This window comes from Leucoraja erinacea, chromosome 24 (assembly GCF_028641065.1).
Source record: "Leucoraja erinacea ecotype New England chromosome 24, Leri_hhj_1, whole genome shotgun sequence".
Taxonomy (NCBI): domain Eukaryota; kingdom Metazoa; phylum Chordata; class Chondrichthyes; order Rajiformes; family Rajidae; genus Leucoraja; species Leucoraja erinaceus.
The window spans coordinates 22,904,650-22,924,670 of NC_073400.1; the positions used below are offsets into that span (position 1 = coordinate 22,904,650).

The 20,021-nt window shown below is 44.5% G+C and overlaps 1 protein-coding gene across 2 annotated transcripts in view; it reads left to right on the top strand.

Moving 5' to 3' along the window:
- The first annotated feature begins 500 nt into the window (after positions 1 to 500).
- The window catches only part of LOC129708789 (transmembrane protein 263-like), a 29,368-nt gene continuing 9,847 nt past the window's right edge, over positions 501 to 20,021 (top strand). Inside the window, exons 1-2 of one of the 2 annotated variants that reach the window (XM_055654759.1) lie at positions 501 to 697; positions 922 to 1,002. Coding sequence is in view for 1 of the 2 variants with exons in the window: in XM_055654758.1 (XP_055510733.1) it covers positions 689 to 697 (9 nt within the window). In the remaining variant the exon portion in view is untranslated. The remainder of the gene's footprint in view (positions 698 to 921; positions 1,003 to 20,021) is intronic. The other variant, XM_055654758.1, reaches the window with a different exon arrangement.

A 20,021-nucleotide genomic window follows, 5' to 3' on the forward strand; every position in this document is an offset into this window, starting at 1 on the left:
TTCAGCTATTAATGTAATATTGGAGCCCATTCAACTCTCACATCAATGGACTCCTCAAACTGTTAGAACCGCTACACCCATCTAATTCACCTCCTTTTTCACGAAATCTTCATTCCATTCTTGACCCCTGCACACTGTGCAAGGCGCATATTAATACATTGAGAGGAAGGATTCATGGGGATGTCAGTATTTGCAGGCCACCTCCTGTAGGCTATTACACTGAAATTGGACACCCGGGAAAAAAATGTTTCTCGTAAGTCCCCGGTGCATATCGATATTTGCAGAAGAGCGGAATGAATGTGGAACCTCTTGCAGCATTCCTTATGAAGAACGGCGCAAGTCAATTAGGTTAGCTCTTGCAACATAATATATACACTGGGAACCTTTGCATGTTTAAACAATGGGTTGGCACGACGGGTTGATCTGCAGATGGCTCCGTTTCACAAAGTTACCCCTCCTGACACTCACAGCTGTGCGGCAACAATTAACCTTGTTTTTTTGGCAGGTTTTTTACTTGACGCCACGTCCGGTTGTGCTGTAGGGGCGGAGCGCCACGTCGGCAGCGTTGAGCCAGGAATCGTGGAGCAGTCGAGAGGGTCGGTGCCATTGGGGTATCATCGTTACCGCCGATCAGAGGACAAGACGTTCCCCGGTGGGAGAGACGAGGCGATAAGAGAGCTACACAAGAATGGTGAAGGTATCGTGAGCGGGCGCCTATTTGGTCTTTATTTTCTGTTATCACAAAGGAAGAAATCCACAACTTTGTGTTTAGTTTTCACATTGTTACGCGCATCGTTTTAAAATCTGATCACTGTGGTTGGTTTAAAATATTTAAAACAAAATTGAAGTTCATACATATTCTTGACACTGTCTCCGAAGAAAGCGAGAGAATTGATAGATTGCCCGAAATAAATGTTGCAGGAACGGAGAAACTTCACGAAGAACGCTGTGTAGTTTGGAGAAAATGAGAGGGTTTTCCCACTTACACGGTGCTAACACGAGGTAAACAAAAAAAGTAGCACGATTATACTCTGTGGGCTTACTTTGTGCAACTGCGTGGCGTGTTTGCAAGCATATGGAATAGGGTTGTGGAAACAGTTTTATGTTGTATCCCTTTTAAGTTCCGCTTGCCCATCCTGTCAGGCAGACTCCTCCGTGACCAGTCAGCAACGCCATGTCATCAAGATCTCAGTCGATGGGGCGCTCAGGTTAGACCTGCACGTAGTGCTGTTTGCAAGGAATTCTTCCTTTATCTACAATTCTGGCATGTGGAAATATATTTGTCTTTTTTGTGTATCTCGGCTCCATCATTAGTGACCTTCATTTGTTTTAGCCTTGCGTGATATGTACCTTAAAAGACTGCCTTGGGATAAGGGATCTCGATATCTCATATTTATTTGCATCATATGAGCGGAAGGAGGCCATTTGGCCCACTGAGTCTGTTCCAGTTCACAGAACATTCCTACCGACAGTCATTTGTCAATAACCGGTTCCCATCTCTACAATCCCCCCCCCCACCCCCCTCCCCCCCCCCCCCTCCCCCCCCCCCCCGTCCCCCCTTGCTGGTTATTTGTTGGCTACCAGTTGCAGTTGGCTACAGGTCTCTGAGCTCCTGTAATGACCTTTTATTATTGCAGCATTGTCCCAATGTAACCTGGACCTATTAAATTTGTGACCCGAGCATTTACGAATGGTACTGGCAGAATTCTAGACTGAACCATGCGATGGATTGATGATCTAAAGGGTAGTTAGCTAGTGAGTGCCAAGAAGAGGTGCTGACTTTCTGGTAGGCTGGTTTTCTTTGTCAAGATTCCACCTTGCACCTGGATCTGGGCTACTTAGTTGTTTACAATTACGTAACATTTCTTGTATGTTAATTCATGAAGAGTAACTACTTGCATTCAGGTGTGGCTTTTATCAGTTAAACCTCCTAAAGTGTTTGACGGGTTCATTTTCAGACACTGAACTGCAGAAATGTATAACAAATTATGCTGGAGGATAGCGACAGTACATTTACACTTGTTATTAACAATCATGGGATTTCCTGTCTTTTTGGAGGACTTACTGATCCCTGTCATCCTCCTAATTTGGGCCACAGGACCCAGAGATGCCTTTTATGGTCAGTCTTTCAGATCAATACCACTGTTTGTTTTGATACGCACAGAATATTTAATGCTGTTCTCCTTCCTATTCAAGTTAGGGATAGCAAACCAGGACCTGAGTAACTGGGATAAGGGCTGATGATCAGGTCATTATGGCATAGCAATCTGTAGGGTCTACTTGTGTGTAAACTGCTGTTGCGTTTCTTATATCACCACAATGATTACGGTTTAGAAATACCTCAATGGTTGTTCCACAGCAAAATATCTGGAAGTGGAATCGCTTTCATTGAGAATTAATCTCTTAGTTTTTAATCGTTGCCACTTCCCAGGAGCAGCTTTTAATCACTATGCAGCGCCCTGAACATTAAGTGACAGATTCAGGTGGGATATATTAAAGAAAGAGATTGCACTTTTTCACTGAAGTTTTGAAGAATATAGGCAAAATAAATGTAGTTCTTCCCTCTTCACCATTAACATGATGCAGGCCAACTTTTAATATCTTGGCGATAATCCTACTAAACATTTAACCTACTGTATTGTAAAAACAGACAATTTAAGCTCTAATGGGGTTATCAGCCAACACAAACACATATCCCTGGAGATTTATGAACACCCCAATAATGATAAACTACAGAGTTTGCATATCTGTGAATTGGGAAGATGAGTAGTGAGAAAGGGCCTGAAGGAAATGTTTGAATGCTAAGAAAAATCAGTCAGGTATAGGCACAATGACCTGGAAATTCTGTTGCATAATGCAGTGTTTTCATGTGCTGCATGATAACATTCTATTTGAAGCCCAGTTGCTGAATGTGATCCATAATACTCACTGTTTTGCAGAAATCATCAGAACTCTTATGCAAATAATGATCATTACTGTTGCAATTTTTTTTGTGTGGCTTAAGTGCTTCACCAATAGAAGGCATCCTGAGTAACAATACAAGTGGCTGTCCTTATAGAAGGTCTCCTGTGTATCAATACAATTGTCTGTCCTTATCCAGGCCACATGGTCTGGTCTTGTTGAAGCTATTTCATTCCTTCCCAAGTTATCCCCCAGCTAGGCAACTCCCTTTTCTCTTTTCTGGGATGTGGGCACAAGGGAAAGAATGCCAACCAGAAAAACCCCTGCTCTCAGTCTGTGTCCCTCTGACACCATAGTGCTCCGTTATCAGTTGTAGGCATGTACTGCCACCTCCCTTCAGTCACCCAAAAGCAGATTAATGCCATTCAGTATTAAAGTGCCACTTCCTAGTCAAGAGAAACCTCTCCTACCATGACAGCAAATTACACCTTAGCATTTGCATTTCTCATGCAACATTGAGCCGAATGCATATTTTATGCACACAAGATTAGGGTTTTGTGATTCCAGCAAACGTGGCACGTTACTTGCCATGTGGTTCAGCATATCTCTTGCCTGCCATCTCAAATGAAGCTGAGCAGGTCCCCTGAGCAGTGACACTAAAATATCTTCTTCAAAGTTTCCTCTGTAGGGAAATCAAGATCGAGATATGGAATCTTTGTGTAAGAGCCTGCACAACCAGGAACAAAATCGGGGAGGATATTTTTCGACATGTAGTGGAAATGAGGAGGTAGCTCCCGATGATTTTGATTGCACATAAATGGGGCTTTCAGAATTGAGATGAATAGTTTTTGTCGGGAGACATTACTGGGATATGAAACCAATTCAGGTGAATGGGGTTGAACAGGAGAACAGCCACGATCTGATTGAATGTTATGCTGGCCCAAAGGAGTGAATGACCTTCTCTTAATTTTACTGAAAAGCAAATAAAACATGGTTATTTGAGGATGCCAGACTACAAAATATATGTTTTTTTTTGTTCTGTTTAAGATCCAGGTTTAAATGAGAGGATGGGTTATATGGAAAATGTTGAAACCAATTTGTGTAGAGATTTGTGAGTCATGATGCTTCTGTTTGGGATAACACTTATAGTGGGGACACTTTGTGTTGAATTATCAGAATGATGGCATGTGCAATGGTAGGAAAACCTTCAACCCATCAATGCAATTTACAGAACAGCAGAGCGATGCTGATGAGTCGTTAGCTAATCATTACTTTGATCAATCATTGGAACGTTTCTCCTATTCCACTCCAGAATGAAAAATAACATCTGTGCTTGACGTAACCCTCCGAGTGATTTTTAAATGCTGCATTTCTGAAGTGCGGGATACCTCGAGCATTTAACAGCCAAACTGTTTTGAGCTGAAGTCATTGTATAATGCAGAAGGTAGACAAAAATGCTAGAGAAACTCAGCGGGTGAGGCAGCATCTATGGAGCGAAAGAATAGGTGACGTTTCTCGACCTCCTTTAGAATAATCAGTGTAATGCAGAAATCAAAATATCCAAATTGCAATTAGCAAGCCCCCAAACAGTAACATAATGGCCAAATAATCTGATTCCAATGTCGGTGAGGAATAAATATTGGCCAGTCCACCAGAAAAAACTGCCCTGTTCTTTGACGATATAACGAGATTTTTTACTTCACATTTGAGGTGAGTATGGAGCTTCAGTTAAACCTTTGCCACGGGTGGCAACTCTGACAGCCAGTCCTTCCTGTACAGCATTGGAATACAGGCCTAAACATGGCACTCTTAAGTCTTTAAAGGGGAATGTTTGAGAACTTTACATAATTAAGAATGATAATGCTCCTTACAACTTCATAGAGTCATACAGCAAGGAAATGGGCCATTTGGCCCAACTCCTACATAGCAACCAAGATGCCACATCTAATCTAAACTAGTCGCATTTTCCCGTGTTTGACATAACCCTCTAAACCTTTCCTAGCCATGAAACTGTCCCAAGTTTCTTTTAAATGTATTGTATCTGCCTCAACTACCTTCTCTGGCAGCTCATTCTATATATTCACCACTCTGACTGAAAAAGTTGTCCCTAAGGTTCGTATTAATTCTTGCCCATCTCACCTTAAACATATGTCCTCTTGTTTTTGATACCCCTACACTTGGTGAAAGACTCTGTGCATTCACCCTATCTATTCCACTCATGATTTTATATACCTCTATAAGATCACCTCTCAGCTTCCTGAATTGCATGGAATAATGTCCAAGTCTGCTCAACCTCTCCCTTTCGCTCACCCCTCATGTCCTGGCAACATACTCATAAATTTCTACTCTCTTTCCAGTACTGGTTTATGAAATCCACTGTACTTTCCAATGCTAATGACTCAATTTTAGTAGCTACTGATATCCAGGGTAAACTTGGTGATTTAAGAGTTCCCTTATTAGGAGGGAGTAATAATGTGGATTGCTCAGCAATTTTGTTTGAAGGCTCTTAAAATCTGGCATTAATGGACTTCGAATAGACTCTTGTGCTGCTGCTGTTTTTTGACACAGCTCTTCATCTGCAACTTGTTGAATGGGCACTCTTTGTTTTGCTGGTTGGATCAGAAGCACATTTTCCGAGGGATTCAGGGAATTGACTGATTCTTTTTGCAAACTGGTCTTGCCATGATATAATTGAATGGCCTGCTTCTGAATATAGTTGTGCCTGATCCGTTGAATTACTTCAGCTTTTTGTGTCTATCTTCGGCCTGCTTCTGGTGCTCTGCTCCCAGTTTTGTGCTGTTTTATACCTGATGCTGTTGAATATTATTAAATGGTAATTAAACAGCTGGCTCTGAGGTTTTCAGAGCACCCCCTTTGCTCCTCTTGTGTAGATGAGATTGCATTTTTGTTTCACATCCATGCCTTTGATCACTCATTCAAATTGGATTTCACCCAGCTCTTTGCTGCACTATAAAGCTGGGTGATCTTGCCCTAACGCCAAACTGAATTTTATCAAAAGAAAAGTAAAGGGATATGGGTTATCCTCACTTTAAGGAATTGCAGTTGTGATTTTTCTCGCACTTAAGACGGTAGAAGGAGACCTGTGCATTCTCTGAATGCAGCTAAATGCACAGCCACTCTCTGATTTACACTGTGTCATTTGGAAACGGTTGTTAGCGATATTAAAGAGCTAACAAGATGGCGGCGCCTGTCGGCAGTGGCCTCTGCAGTCCGTCTGTCTTTTTTTTGCTTTTTGTCCTGTTAAGTGGATGTCTTGGTTTTTTGTTTTTATATTATTTTTAGCTGTGTATATGTGGGGGCAGGAGAAATGTTTTAATCTCTTCCCTGTATGGGGACCCGACTTTTTCCTTGTCGAGTCTCCGTTGCTGTTGTCGTTGGGCCTAACATCGTGGAGCCGGTGGCCTCAACCTGGGGCTCCAGTCGCGGAGCCTGCGGAGCTGGCCGACTTCGTAGTGCGGAGCGCTGTGGTGGCTCGCGGCTGCGACACGACTTCGGAGCTCGGCGGCTTCGGCTGCAGGCCCTGTGGACGGTAACATCGGGAGCTCGCGGGTCCCTGGTGGGAGACCGCTTTTCGGACCTCCCACAACGGCAAACATCGCCCGCCCGAATTGAGGGGTCTAAATCGACCCGGAGCGGAGCCTTACATCGCCCGGCACAGCTTAAACGGCCGCGGGACTTACCATCGCCCGCCGGGAGGGCTCTAACATCTAACATCAGGAGCCGCAATCGACTCGATGCAGCAGTTTGGCTGCTTGACTGACGGAGAGGAATGGGCACAGAGAACAGGGAAGAGATAAGACTTTGCCCTCCATCACAGTGAGGAGGTGTTTGGAGATTCACTGTGATGGATGTTTTTTGTTTTTTTTTGATGATGACTGCAGAAGCACAATTTCATTTGAACTTATGTTCAAATGACAATAAACGATTCTGATTCTGATTCTGAATTCTCTGGCAGCCAGACAGTCTGTCTGGTCTTCCAGAGACTGCTGAGTTACTCCGGCATACTGCACATCATTTTTTTTGCTCAACTTTATTGCCTTTATTGGTGAGCTCTGATTATGAGACATTTTGCTAGACAAACTGCTCGGAGAATCATGCAATGTCCAGCTGACTGGCGCATTGTATAGCATCGGGGCCAACCCATCCTCCAGAACACCAGCGGCAGGTAAAACTTCAACTGGTAATGACACTTGGTGCCAACATGCTTTAGCACTACACGAGGCCAGATGCAGCAACACACAAAGGTGGCTGTCGGGATGAGGGCAACTTTGTGTACACCTCTGCCCCCCCCCCCCCCCCCCCCCCCCCCTTTGTCTGCGGACTTGTGCATTGTGACCCCTCGAACTTGCTCCATCTTTGATCCCCAGGTAAACTGGAAACGTCCAGGCAAAGGAGTGGGGGACTGGCCAGAACTCTCAAATCTGAGACCCCTTGCACTCGATGACCTAATTTTTTCCAGTTATCGATAGGGTGTGCTGCTTCCACGGTCCCAATTTTGCCTCGGCTATCCGCTCCAACCAATTTTAGTTGCAAGCTGCGGCCTCTCTGAACCACATTCCCAGCAGCTTCAGGTAGTCACACCTGATGGTGCAGAGAACGGAAGAACAATCTAGCAGTTCCCGAGAGCATGACCTTGCTTTTTATGCGGTTTATTCTGGCTTGCAATGCCAATTTAAATTCGTCACAGATGCTGATCAATCTGCGGACCAACTGTGGATCCGAGCAGAAGACACAAAGCTGTCCGTCTACTGGGGAGTTTTGATCTGAGTTTCCCCACTGCCTGGCAATGTCACCCCTCTTATGCTCTTGTCCAGCTTGATGGATTCAACAAAGGGTTGAATGCAGCACACAACTTGCCTACGATCATGCCACCTTCGCAGCAATGTAGGGACTGTGGGATACAGCATCCAGCACATAATGATAAGTCTTGGTCGCCCTACACAACAGGACTGAGGGAGTAACCTTCACCAGAAAGACTGTGGCAGTTTCAAGAAGTTGGCTCTCCATCATTCTCAATTAAGGATTGGCAACAAACACTGGCCTCGCCAGTGACTCCCAGATCATGAAAATCTGATCATGAAAACCTTACAAAAATTTTTGTCAGTTCTGTTTGTCTTCACAAAGGTAATAAATTGACACCGTGATTGGGTGGTTGGAAAGGTGTGGGGTGTCAGTGAAAACAAAATCAATGTCCGAATAGGAAGTCTTTGATTTGTATGTTTTAATCTGAGTGAACAGTCAATGTTGTAGTTTGTGATATTTGATTTAGTTTCTGTCAGTGGGACACAAGTGTTTGCCATATACGTTGATGTCATCAACTATGTAAGCCACAATGGAAAAATGTCTTAACAGGTTCAGTGGAATAAGGGCCGAATACAGGCAAATGGGATTAGCTCTGACGAACACCTTGTTCGTCATGGACAAGTTGGCCCGTTTCTGTACTGCATAATTCTCTGGCCCTCGTGGCTGACTGAAGTTCATAACCATAAAAAGTGTTTCACCTAACAGTTTAGATGTATCTTTCCACCCAGATAAGTGGTAAGTCGAGGTAAGTGGCTGAAAAAAGCTTTCCCTGATTTTCTCCCCTCCCCCCCCCCCCCCCCCCCCCCCCCCCCCCCGCCATCCCCACAATTATAACATACCATGCCAAGAAACATACCAAGAAACATTAAAACACATTTAAGACATACTTAAAATAATAAAAACATAATGGATGAGACGGGCTGTTGGCGAGGCGGCCAGTACGGAACATTGTGCACATGCGCATAATCTCTCTCGTGCACGTGTGTACACACATGCGCATGGATTCATGTTTTTCTATCCTTGATTGCCATAACTCTGCCCATTTTTTCTGACTGTTGCCCTGTTTACGGTGAGCTCAGGCAGTATTGGCTGGCCCAGTAATCCTGAGACTTTATTGGTTTAGGACTGACTGATACAGAGACTAACTGAGCCAGTGGCAAGTTTTTCTTGTTATCCTGATTTTAACAAGACCCACCTATTTGCTTTATATTCCTTGTATGCAAATAAACTGACTGAACGGAAAACAATAACTGATCTTTGGTTTTGCAGGATAACGGGAGTTATCTATTTGCATTCATTCTCGTAACTCTCTGTTGCAGAGACAGCTCAAAAGCAAATACTCTCGATAAATGCCTCAGTACTGTCGTGAATAGAGAATACCTCCACAAAGACACAATAGGTTAAAACATTAAAATATAGACGAGCGAAAGTGCATCAAATATCATTAAAATTGGGTGGAGTAGTGGTAGAGCTACTGCCTAACAGCGCCAAAGACCTGAGTTCAATCCTGACTACAGGTGCTGTCTGTATGGAGTTTGTATGTTCTACCTGTGACCTGTGTGAGTTTTCTCTGAGATTTTCGATTTCCTCCCATACTGCAAAGATGTTCAGGTTTGTAGGTTCATTGGCTTGGTATAAATGTTAAATTGTCCCTCCTGTGTGTAAGGTAGTGTTAATGTGTAGTGTCAATGCGGACTCGGCGGGCCGAAGAACCTATTTCCACGCTGTATCTCTAAACTAAGCAAAAAAATTATTGCATATTTTTGAGTAGTAAGAAATTGCCCTCCAGAACATAACGAGGGAACAATCATGTGCTCAGAGGTTGGTGATCTTAGCCTCGGGGTCTGTTCAGGTGTAAAAGATAATTAAGCTTTATTATTTTTGTGGCTGATCCCCAGTGGGTTTGAGAATAAGTAGTGCATTCATGTAGGCAAACCAGCAAGTCCCAAAACTGGAGTATTTTTAGTTCTCCATGCTAGGGGAATTACACTGCCGGCTGCAACCGATAATGGTGCCCTCTTAATTCTCCTCCAGCTGTAATGAAAGACAGACATGCATTTGATAGGCCAGCTGTGACTCAGGAAGCACCATCATTTCTTAGCTTGAGGGATGTAGTTGAAGTCAGGCTCCATGCAATGCCTACTCCTGGCACACAGGTTGTTTTGCTATCATTTACATTTTCAGGTATACTACTGTTCCTAAACTTTAGTTTTCATGTCACAACCGATCTGAGAAAATGTTCCTGTGACCATACGACTCTTCATATTGCAACAAAGAATGATATCAGGCTATATTTGAATACTTATCCCACTCTGGTGGTGATAGGAATCTGTTCTGTGAAATGTATTGGGTTTCTAAACAGTGGATTATGGTAATCAGAAATATTAGTGACATGCCAGGTAGATGTATATTTTGACAGCAAGGGGATTAACGGCCAGGAAGAGCAATGGTTGCAGCTAATTAGCGGTGTTGCATTTAGTTCTGGTCACCACATACATGTGGAGTATATCGGCATTAGCATGGATAAGCTCACCAGAATGATACCAGATAGGGAATATTCTCCCACGGCGTGTGTTGGGTAAATGGGGACTTGAAGAGAGCTGAGTGTATTCGGAACTGTTGAGCATGTTGGAATGTCTATTTGGAAATTGTGATCATGCTTCCATTTCTGGCTCTAATGTTATTAGTCCGCTGATACAGTTGCTAATTTGAATTGTTGTGTAATCGTCTAGCTCTGTCCAGAATGGGCAATGCTTTATTTAATCAACCTAATTCAAATACTATACATGCAAACAGGAATGAAATTGAAAATAAGACTTGCTTTCCATTTCACATGGCCTCGATGTGAAGCTTACACTGGGTAGCTTACACTGGGGTGTAAGCTACCCAACCTCCTCCTGACAATGGAGGAGGCCCAAGACGGAAAGGTCAGATTGGGAATGGGAGGGGGAGTTAAAGTGCTGTGCACCGTGTGGTTTCAAGTTGGGTTGGTGTGTTAATATTGTTCACATTCACACAGTTCTCGTTGGTTGCAGTGTATTTTTAATAATGCGATATATATATATATCGTCATTGTCAGGAGGAGGTTGGGTAGCTTACACCCCAGTGGTATGAACGTTGACTTCTCTAACTTCAAATAGCCCTTACTTTCCCTCTCTCTTCATCCCCTCCCCCTTCTCAGTTCTCCCACCAGTCTGTTTCTGACTACATTCTATCTCTGTCTCGCCCACTCCCCTGACATCAGTCTAAAGAAGGGTCTCGACTCGAAACGTCACCCATTCCTTCTCTGCAGAGATGCTGCCTATTCCACTAAGTTACTCCAGCATTTTGTGTCTACCTCCGCATTACTTTCATGTTGATAGCTCAATCCTGTCATCTTGAAAGCAGCCTCAAGCATCATTACCATGGAAGAAGGAATTACTCAAAGTTTGACTTTGTCATTGTACTTGTACAAAGCAAATTGTCTCACAGCATCTTGTACCCTATATGCAGAGCCCGTAATAAGATCATTACAGAGGTCAACCACCATTGACCCCGGCTAACATAGTGGTCTACGAGTCACTTTGGTGGCTTCACTCACATCATTTCTATTTTTGTGAATTCCCCAGAGCAAGTTATTTTGGCAGGTGGACTTGAGAGCACATAGTGGTGCATCGAGTTCCCTTGTGTCCTTGAACAGAGGCCGTGAAATAGGCAGGGTTTAACTATACTGTCGGACATGAAAACTTTGATAAACTTAAACTTGTCTTTCAATTGCTTCTGTGTATGGGATCTGCCGTTGAGAACTGCAAGGTGTGGATTCTCTGACCAGTCTCCTTGATTCCTTATCTTGCATAGTGTCAACACTTGTTGGGTTACAGAAAGAAATACTGTAGTCATCAAAAGGAAGTCATTATTTAAATATGTTTGAAAACCTTGCCTCTGGAAGTAATTAATCTCATTGATATATTGATGGTAGATAGTTACAGATTGGCCAGCATTTCCTCAGTATGTTTCACTGGTACATTATTTCTAATGGAACTTTTATCAATGGCATATCTTATTGGCTCCATCTTTCCATTGGATTTCGGACATTTTCGGATTTCAGAATGGAAGATTTTTAGCGTAGATTAGGTAGGTAGCGCGGGCGGCTTGAAAAGTCTGGAGCAGCTGCCTCCTCCCCGGAGACCGGGAGAATCATTGCATAAATGTTAGTCAGTTAGTTTGGAGGGATTTTATGTGGTGGTGGTGGTGGTGTAGGGGTGAAGGGGGAAACTTTAATTCTTAGTCCCCTACCTACCTGGTCAGCGACTCCCAACCTCGCGGAGCTGGGGGCTCCGTCCGGCCGCGGGCGGCGCCGGTTGGAGCTCCGACCCCGGCAACTCTACCCCTGGCTGCGAGGCGCTCCAAATCCCGCGCGGCCCGCGGCCGGCCGTCCCAGCTCCGGGCCCGGCGGGAGTCGGCGGCATCGCAGCGCTGGGATACCAGCGGGGAGCGGGCAATGCCTTACCGGGTCGCCGTGCGGCAAGCTCCGGAGCGCTGTGGCCGCCTCCTTCCAACATTCGCGGAGCGTCGCTGGATTTGGAGCCGCGGAGTTAGGGGCTCTGTCCGGCCGCGGGCGGCGCCGGTTGGAGCTCCAACCCCGGCAACTCTACCCCTGGCTGCGCGGCTCCAAATCCAGCGACGCTCCGCGATGTTGTGTGTCGGCGGCCACAGCGCTCCGGAGCTTGCCGCACGGCGATGTGGGTAAGGCATTGCCCAGACCCGCTGGTTTCCCAGCGCTGCGACGTCGCCGACTCCCGTTATTCGCGGAGCTGGGGCAAGAGGGCCGCGGGCCGCGCTGGATTTGGAGCGCCTCGCAGCCAGGGGTAGAGTTGCCGGTCGGAGCTACAACCGCACCACACCCGCACAAATAGACCCACAGCGCTGCGGAGCTTACTGCACGGCGACCCGGCAAGGCATTGACCGCTCCCCGCCTCTCCGACCAGGTAGGGGACTAAGAATTAAAGTTTACCCCTTCACCCCCCTTCACATAAAAGCCCTCCAAACTAACTGACTAACATTTAAGCAATGATTTACAGATGTTTAAGCGTCTCCCGGTCTCCAGGGAGGAGGCAGCCGCTACAGTAGTACAGACCTGGGTTGACCGTGGGTCGTTTTGGGTCAGGTTTGGCGCCAAACGCGAGCTTTGGTGCGCAGACGACATCTGGAAAAAATGGCCGGTTTTCGGAGCTTTTCGGTTTCTGGAACACCGGATAAAAGGTTGTGCACCTGTACATTATTTCTAATGGAACTTTTATCAACGGCATATCTTATTGGCTCCATCTTTCCTATTGGTGGTCGACCCTAGCTTCTCATCAATTGGGCCAATTGACTCGTATGTCTCTTTCAATATCATAATAGATTGAAATCTGTAAGTTTCCCAATGAAAGTAGTTAGCCATGAAGGGATTAAGTCTGTCTGGAGAGTGATTTTAAAATACAACAGGTGCAATGGGCCCAGGCTGATGATTCTGGCCTGGCTTAACCTTCAGTAATGTCACAGAGAAATTACATTTTGAACCAAAGTAATATACATTTTGAAGCTAAGTATTGTCTGAATCTGACTTTAAATGCTTGGCACAGTGATTTTTGTGCCCTTGCACAGAGGCCATGCAATGGGCAAGGTTTAACTGAAGAGGAGGTTGTGAAAACCTTGGTAAGCTTAAACATGTTTTTCAGTTGCCTGTGCCAATGTAATCTGCTGATGGGAACTGGAAGATGTGGATTCACTGACCAGACTCTTTGGTTCTTTCCCATGCTAGAAGCTGGTTGTTATTACGCTTGTATACAGTTAATCCCAATCTGGCAGACTGAGTGAACCCAGTGTGCTACACATGTCATGAGAATCGCTGCTGTATCAGACGATCGCTGACAGCAGGTCTGGACAGGCCCTCCCTTTTGTGTGCCTGCCGTCCTTGCTTCCCACTGGTACCTATTATAGACATGTTTGACATTGAGGGATTTGAAGCCCCTGTGTGTAATGAAGAGCTTCAGGATCTAAACTGAAGTTTGAAATGGTACATAAGTGTATTCTTTCATTAGGAAGCTAGCAGACCCATGTGCCCATGCTGTCTCTTCATCTGTGCTTAAAGTAGAGCAAGTCATGTCTAGAATATAATGCAGTAGTGACCTTACGAGAATTGCTGTAAACAGCAAAGTGCAGGTGGCATTGACGGCTGTGGCCACCTGGAATGATTCTGAAACTGGCAGACTGAGCAGAACAGTGATCAAATGCTCAACTGACAGATTATTCAAAGCATCGATGTGAGCCCGGATCTCGGGTTACAAAAGACTGCAAGATCTATGTGATACTATTAGGTAAGCCATGCCTTTGGATAGATTGCTCCATGGAGAGATTGAGGTCGAAGCCAAGACCCTTGGGGTGGGAAGGTGTGGGGTGATGACAGAAGGAGTGAACCTTAATATGGTGCCTGCATCAGTTCCTCATACACCAATGCACTGGTTTCAAGTCGGCAAACCAGTGGTGGCACCTTGGAAGAACACATTCTAAAAGGTTTCCAAGTTCAGAAATAGAAGTTGAAAAGATTCAAACTATCAATGGCGATTAGGAGAAGGCAGTGTCAAGAGTGTTTTGCAATGAGTGTGTGTGTGAGTTATTGGTCCTTTACATTGTGCAAATGCCAAACGTGCAGTTTTATGTAAATCTGGTTGCTTCAGAAAAATGTCATTCGATACCACTTAGGAACGCATCAAAATATGGCATTTCACAACAAAGGGCAGGACGATGCCAAGAATGGTAGATTATGATTAATAATGCTGGTTTGATTCCTTTTTAATGTGTTGAGTAAGTTTATCTTTGTCAGGTCGGAAGGAGTTCCCCCTGCCACGGGTACCATGTAAACCGTGCTACCTGCTCCATGGTCGGATAGTCGGCGACTAAACCGTCTCCCCCACCAAGTTTGCCAGGTGAGGAGGGGGCTGTGGACCCTCAGCAAGACCAAAAATAAGACCTGTCAAAGGGCAGATGAGCTTCTAGCGAGCCAATGGCCATCCACACTTCAGTAGAAGTTGCGATCACTGTCGTACATAGCATTGTAAGAAATTATGATAAAGTACACACACCAAAATCCTATATTTCCTGTGGCAGAAGTCCGCAGGAATTGCAGGACAGAGACGTGTGGTGCGTGTGTTCTGGTTCAAATTTATTCAAGGCCCATCCCATTAAGAATGAAGAGCAGAGGTGAAATTACCACGGACAGATGATTTTAATGTTTGTTAGGATCCTAAATCCTTCCAACCTTGGTTTCTAGCCTTGAATTCTACACTATTTCATCAAATCCTTTTGTACACCATCCTTGTGTTTGCGCAGTCATTTATGCGTGTGCTTTAAGTTACATGCACATTAAAATCTTATCTCCCTTGGCCTGAATCTGTGCCTGAATTTACAACTATCCTTAGTACTTGCCAAGATTTTAATCAGCTGGTCTAATGACCTGTATTTTGCCAAGTTTGCTAACATTCCCAGTGAAGTGTCAGCAAATTACACACCTCAACGCACATATAGAGACAAATAAAGGATAGACATTTTACCACTCCGGTTTTTCATTTACTTCAGAATTGTTGTATAAGATATTTAATAGTAACAGTTTTTTATTTATGACTAAAACAAAGTTTGAGCCACTTAGCATTTTCCTGAATTTTGAGTGATGTACCTCTGGTAGTTTGTGATATGTTGAAATGACAGAGTGGCTTGGCTTGCATAGTTAAAAAACCCAAGGATGTATTTGTCAAGTTTAGCCATGCATGTAGGAATAGTTTGCATATAGCTTTAATATGTTAATCACAGTACATAAGCATTTAATGCAATTGCAAATATAACACAAAATGTTCAGCGTGTTAGGCTTTAACTGTAGAAAGAAACTAACATTTTGGGTTTGGGATCTTCCATCAGAACAAGGAAAGAAAATAAAAGTTACTTTAAACGGGGCTAAACACTTCTTGCATTTTAAAAATTCCAGAGTTGAGCTGCTGCCGGACCAGCCACACGTTGTTGAAAAGGAGCTGAGCAAGAATCACGGGTTTTTTTGCTCATGACGAGCAAAGATAAAAATTGGCCTTTGAGTTCAAACATTGCGAGACGTCTGATTAAGAAGTAATTAGAACTGTTCAGGTATCCCACAACTTGCTGAAGCACTGATCCCATTTCCCATCTGAATAGCTGCAAACTGTAATGGCCTAGAAATTCTGGTGAGCTGCATGGGATGGGTGTGTCAGTGACTACCTGTGATTATTTTTGTCTTGGGGAAGGGGCCCAACAAACTTGCTTTGTGTATCCCCTTATTTGGTGACTAAAGCTGAGTTGGTGGTGGTAGGGCAGGAGGGAGAAGAAATAACTGGTGAAAGCAGGTTGAGGTGGGATGGGATGATGGAGGGCTTAATTGCTGAGAAAATTGAGCTGGTGCCCTGGATTGAAGGAAGGGGGAGTGATCATGTACACTGGGAGTGTGTGGAGGAACAAACCTGGCTGGAACCTTGTGTGGGCTTGAGGAGTGAGAACAATTGCCGCTGGTACTGTGGTAAGTAGTGGGGGTGAACCGCCAATCCAGCCATAGTTTGTGGTTGTGGGATAATGATGGTAGCTGGTAATGGAGTTGGAGTTGGGAGAGGGATGTGGGAAGACACAGTCCTGGTCAGTGCTGTGGTGCAAGGAAGGAAGACCGATTGTGGGCAGTGCTGCAGTGAGGCTTATGAGTGGAAGCAGTACTTGGGTTTATGGTTGGATCCTATGGCTTGGGTCAAATTTTATAAGCCTGAGCTCATCCATATTTCTGCACATATTTTCCTTTCGTCAAGCTTGTTAATCTGCAGTGGGGGTCCCAGTCTTTTTACCCTTTTTTCAAAATTACTCTGTGCCTTGATCTCATCCTTCATAATCTCCAACAACCCTACAACATTCTGATACTTGTACTCCTCCAGTTCTGATCATTTCCATGTTTAACTGGTCAACCATTTATGGTGGTACCTTCAGCTATCAAGGTGCTGTTCCTCTGTCGTTCTTCTGTTCATTTCTGCTACAGCTCAATCTCTGCTTCCCCAGCATGTGCCCAGTCTCTGCCCGAGCTGCATCAAAAACCAGATGGGAACAAAGTGCTGGAGACCCTTCTTCAGACCTCAAATGTCACCTAGCCATGTTCTCCAGAGATGCTGCTTAACCTGCTGAGTTACACCAGCACTTGTGTTTTTTGGTATTAACCAGCATCTACAGTTCCTTGTTTCTACATGTATATCAGACGGCTTGACTAGTTAAATGTTTGTAGCTGCTTCTTCTTTACTAAACTTTACTGTGGTTTGGTTTGAAAAGCTATGTTTTTTTAAACCTTCTTTAATAGCTGGTTAAGACTGTGTAAATAATGTTTGAAATTGCATGTGAAACATCTTGGGTTAGAGGTAAACTAGAGATGCAGTGCAGAAACAAGCGTTTTGGCCCAATGATTCCATGCCTACCAGCGATCACCCTGTACTCTAATACTATCCTATACACAGGATGATTTACGATTTTCCCAAAACCAATTAACCTACAAACCTGTATGTCTTTGGTGTGTGGGAGGAAACCGGAGCACCCGGAGAGAAGCCGGTGCTCAGAGGGAGAAAATGCGAACTACGTATAAACAGCACCTGTCATCAGGATCAAACCCTGTCTATGGTGCTGCATCGTGCCGCCCAGTTAGTCACAATAATTAGAGACTCTTCTGCATGGCTCTAATTCTGCTTTCAGAAATCTCCAAAAAAAATGTGGGATCTGCACTAAGCAGACTTTAATTACCCTTGTTGGCTCCCATATCCAGAAACAACGTTGTTGAGATTTTGGGAGCATTGCTGAGAAGCTGTATATGAATTTCTTGCAAATGCCTGTGCAGAGCCAGATAACTGAGATTCTATCAGCCAAGCCCGAGTGGAGCACACCCACACCATCAGCACTCTTGCATCTGCTGATTTGTACTTCCTAGTTCCAGTCCCAGATTCTGAAGTTGGTAGCTTACATAACTGGTGCAAAAACAAAGTGCTGGAGGAACTCAGATGGTCAGGTAACATCGGTGGAAGGAAATGGACAGACACTGTTTTGGGTCGTGACTCATCCTCAGACCATGTCCCCTGTCCACTGATGCTGCCTGACCTGCTGAGTTTCTCTAGTGCTTTAGTTTTTGCTCAAGCCTCCAGCATCTGCAGTCTATTGTGTCTTCAGATAATATTATTTGCTGGAGGGAAGTATTGTGTACAAGGCAATCACAAAGATTGTCCACATTCTCTATAAGGAATGCTTTCAGATTGGTGGAGACATGAAAAACTGGTTTACAAAAAAAGACAAAGTGCTGGAGTAACTCAGCGATCAGTCAGTATCTCTGGCTAACATGGATAGGTGACATTTCGGTTGAGACCCTTCTTTTGACTTCTGAAAGAAGGTCCCAACTGGGAAAGTCATCTGTCTGTGTTCGCCAGAGATGTTGCCTGACCCACTGAGTTACTCCAGCACCTTGTGTCTTCTTTCTAATTGCTGCCAGGCAGGTCTCCATCAGGGGCAGCTATCTAGACCAAAACATAGCAGGTTATATTTTCCATAGGGACTGCCCTATGTCAGTGTAGCACCAATTGAATCCTGCTGCAGTTCAAGCTTTTACTGAAATCTGCTTATCCCAGCGCAGGCTTGGTCTGTGTCTTAGCTGCAAGTATAAAACAGATAGCTTGACTGGTTGTTCATTGCAAATATTTAACATTGCTTCTAGAAAACTTACTGTGGTCTTTCAGTCAAGTGGTTGACAGCCACCTGTGTAAACTAAAGAGTAACAGAACTTTTGTCTAGTTCATGTATTGTTCTGGTCTATCACTTCAGGGGAAGCTGTGTACCAACTTGCTGATGTTGAGAGAGCTTAATAACTTTTTTTTATTCCAATACCACAAACAAATTATTTTCATTTATCTGTATGCCTCTGCTCTGGGTGACAGTGGTGCAGCTGGTAGAGTCTCTGCTTTACCACTGACCCAGTTTCAATCCTAACCTTGGGTGCAATCTGCATGGAGTTTCCATATTCTCCATGTGAACGCGTTTGTTTCTTCCCACAGACCAAAAAACATGCAAATGGTAGGTTAATTGATGACTGTAGATTGCCCGAAGTGAGTCGTAAAATCTGGGGCCAATTGATAGAAATGTGTGGAAAATAAAAGGGCCTGTTTGCATGCTGTATAACCATGCTGGACTCTAGTTAGTTGATTCCTAACTGCTTCCTCCGTTTGGAGCAACTTGGAAGAAAAGGGACAACAAAAGCCAGTGTTGCCAGTGATGTGTATGGGGTGCTGAGCAGTCAGTTTTCCTCTTTTCTCTGGAGTTGATGCAGAGGGGGGAGCCTCACTTCACTTCATGTAATTTCCTGTTCTGTACCTAGGTACCAAGTGGGAAGACATTTCTTCCTCAGTTGACCCACAAGATGATCCAGGCAGCTGAACTGAAATGCTGTGCAGCTGTCGTTGCAATGCACAATGTGAACGCTCATGAATTTTCATATACATCATCATTTGCTGTATCAACACCCATCCCTGTGTGATCCTTGTCCATTCCTTAGAACCATTCAAGGGAGAGAACAGTGAGCCTGTAGGAGGAAGCCTCGTGAGCTGTGTGAAAATAACTCGGGCCATGATGAGTTACCTCATGCAGTCTGGAATCGGAGTGCAATCAATGTGGCCAGCAGATATTGTTGCTCCCCGTTATGATGCCTTAAGTAATGGAAGACTAATGCAAACAATTTTCATCAGTATTTAGTACTGCAAATCTGCATGAAGATGCCCTTGAAAATGTGTTGACTGCAAGAGGTCAATCATCAATGAGCTATTCCTGCTTCCCAAGGAGCGTCTCGTTCTGATGTCATTGTCAGGAACTGCATTATTGAAGGACTTGAAGCACATTGTTTTGCTGCTCAAGTGTTGTGGTTTTTTTCACAGAGATTTTGGTAAGCAGTAGGATAGCGTCAATGTGTGATTTTAAGGGCCTGTCCCACTTGGGCCGTCAATTACACGACAGGCCGGTAGTGACCGATGCGCGACTGTCTCGTGCGTCAGCATGAAACCGCACAGCCGTCTGGAGCACGTGACGCCATTTGAAGATGGACACAAAATGCAGGAGTAACTCAGCGGGACCGGCAGCATCTCTGGAGAGAAGGAATGTTTCGGATCGAGACTCTTCAGTCTGAAGAAGGGTCTCAACCCGAAACGTCACCCATTGTTTCTCTCCAGAGATGCTGCCGGTCCCGCTGAGTTACACCTGCA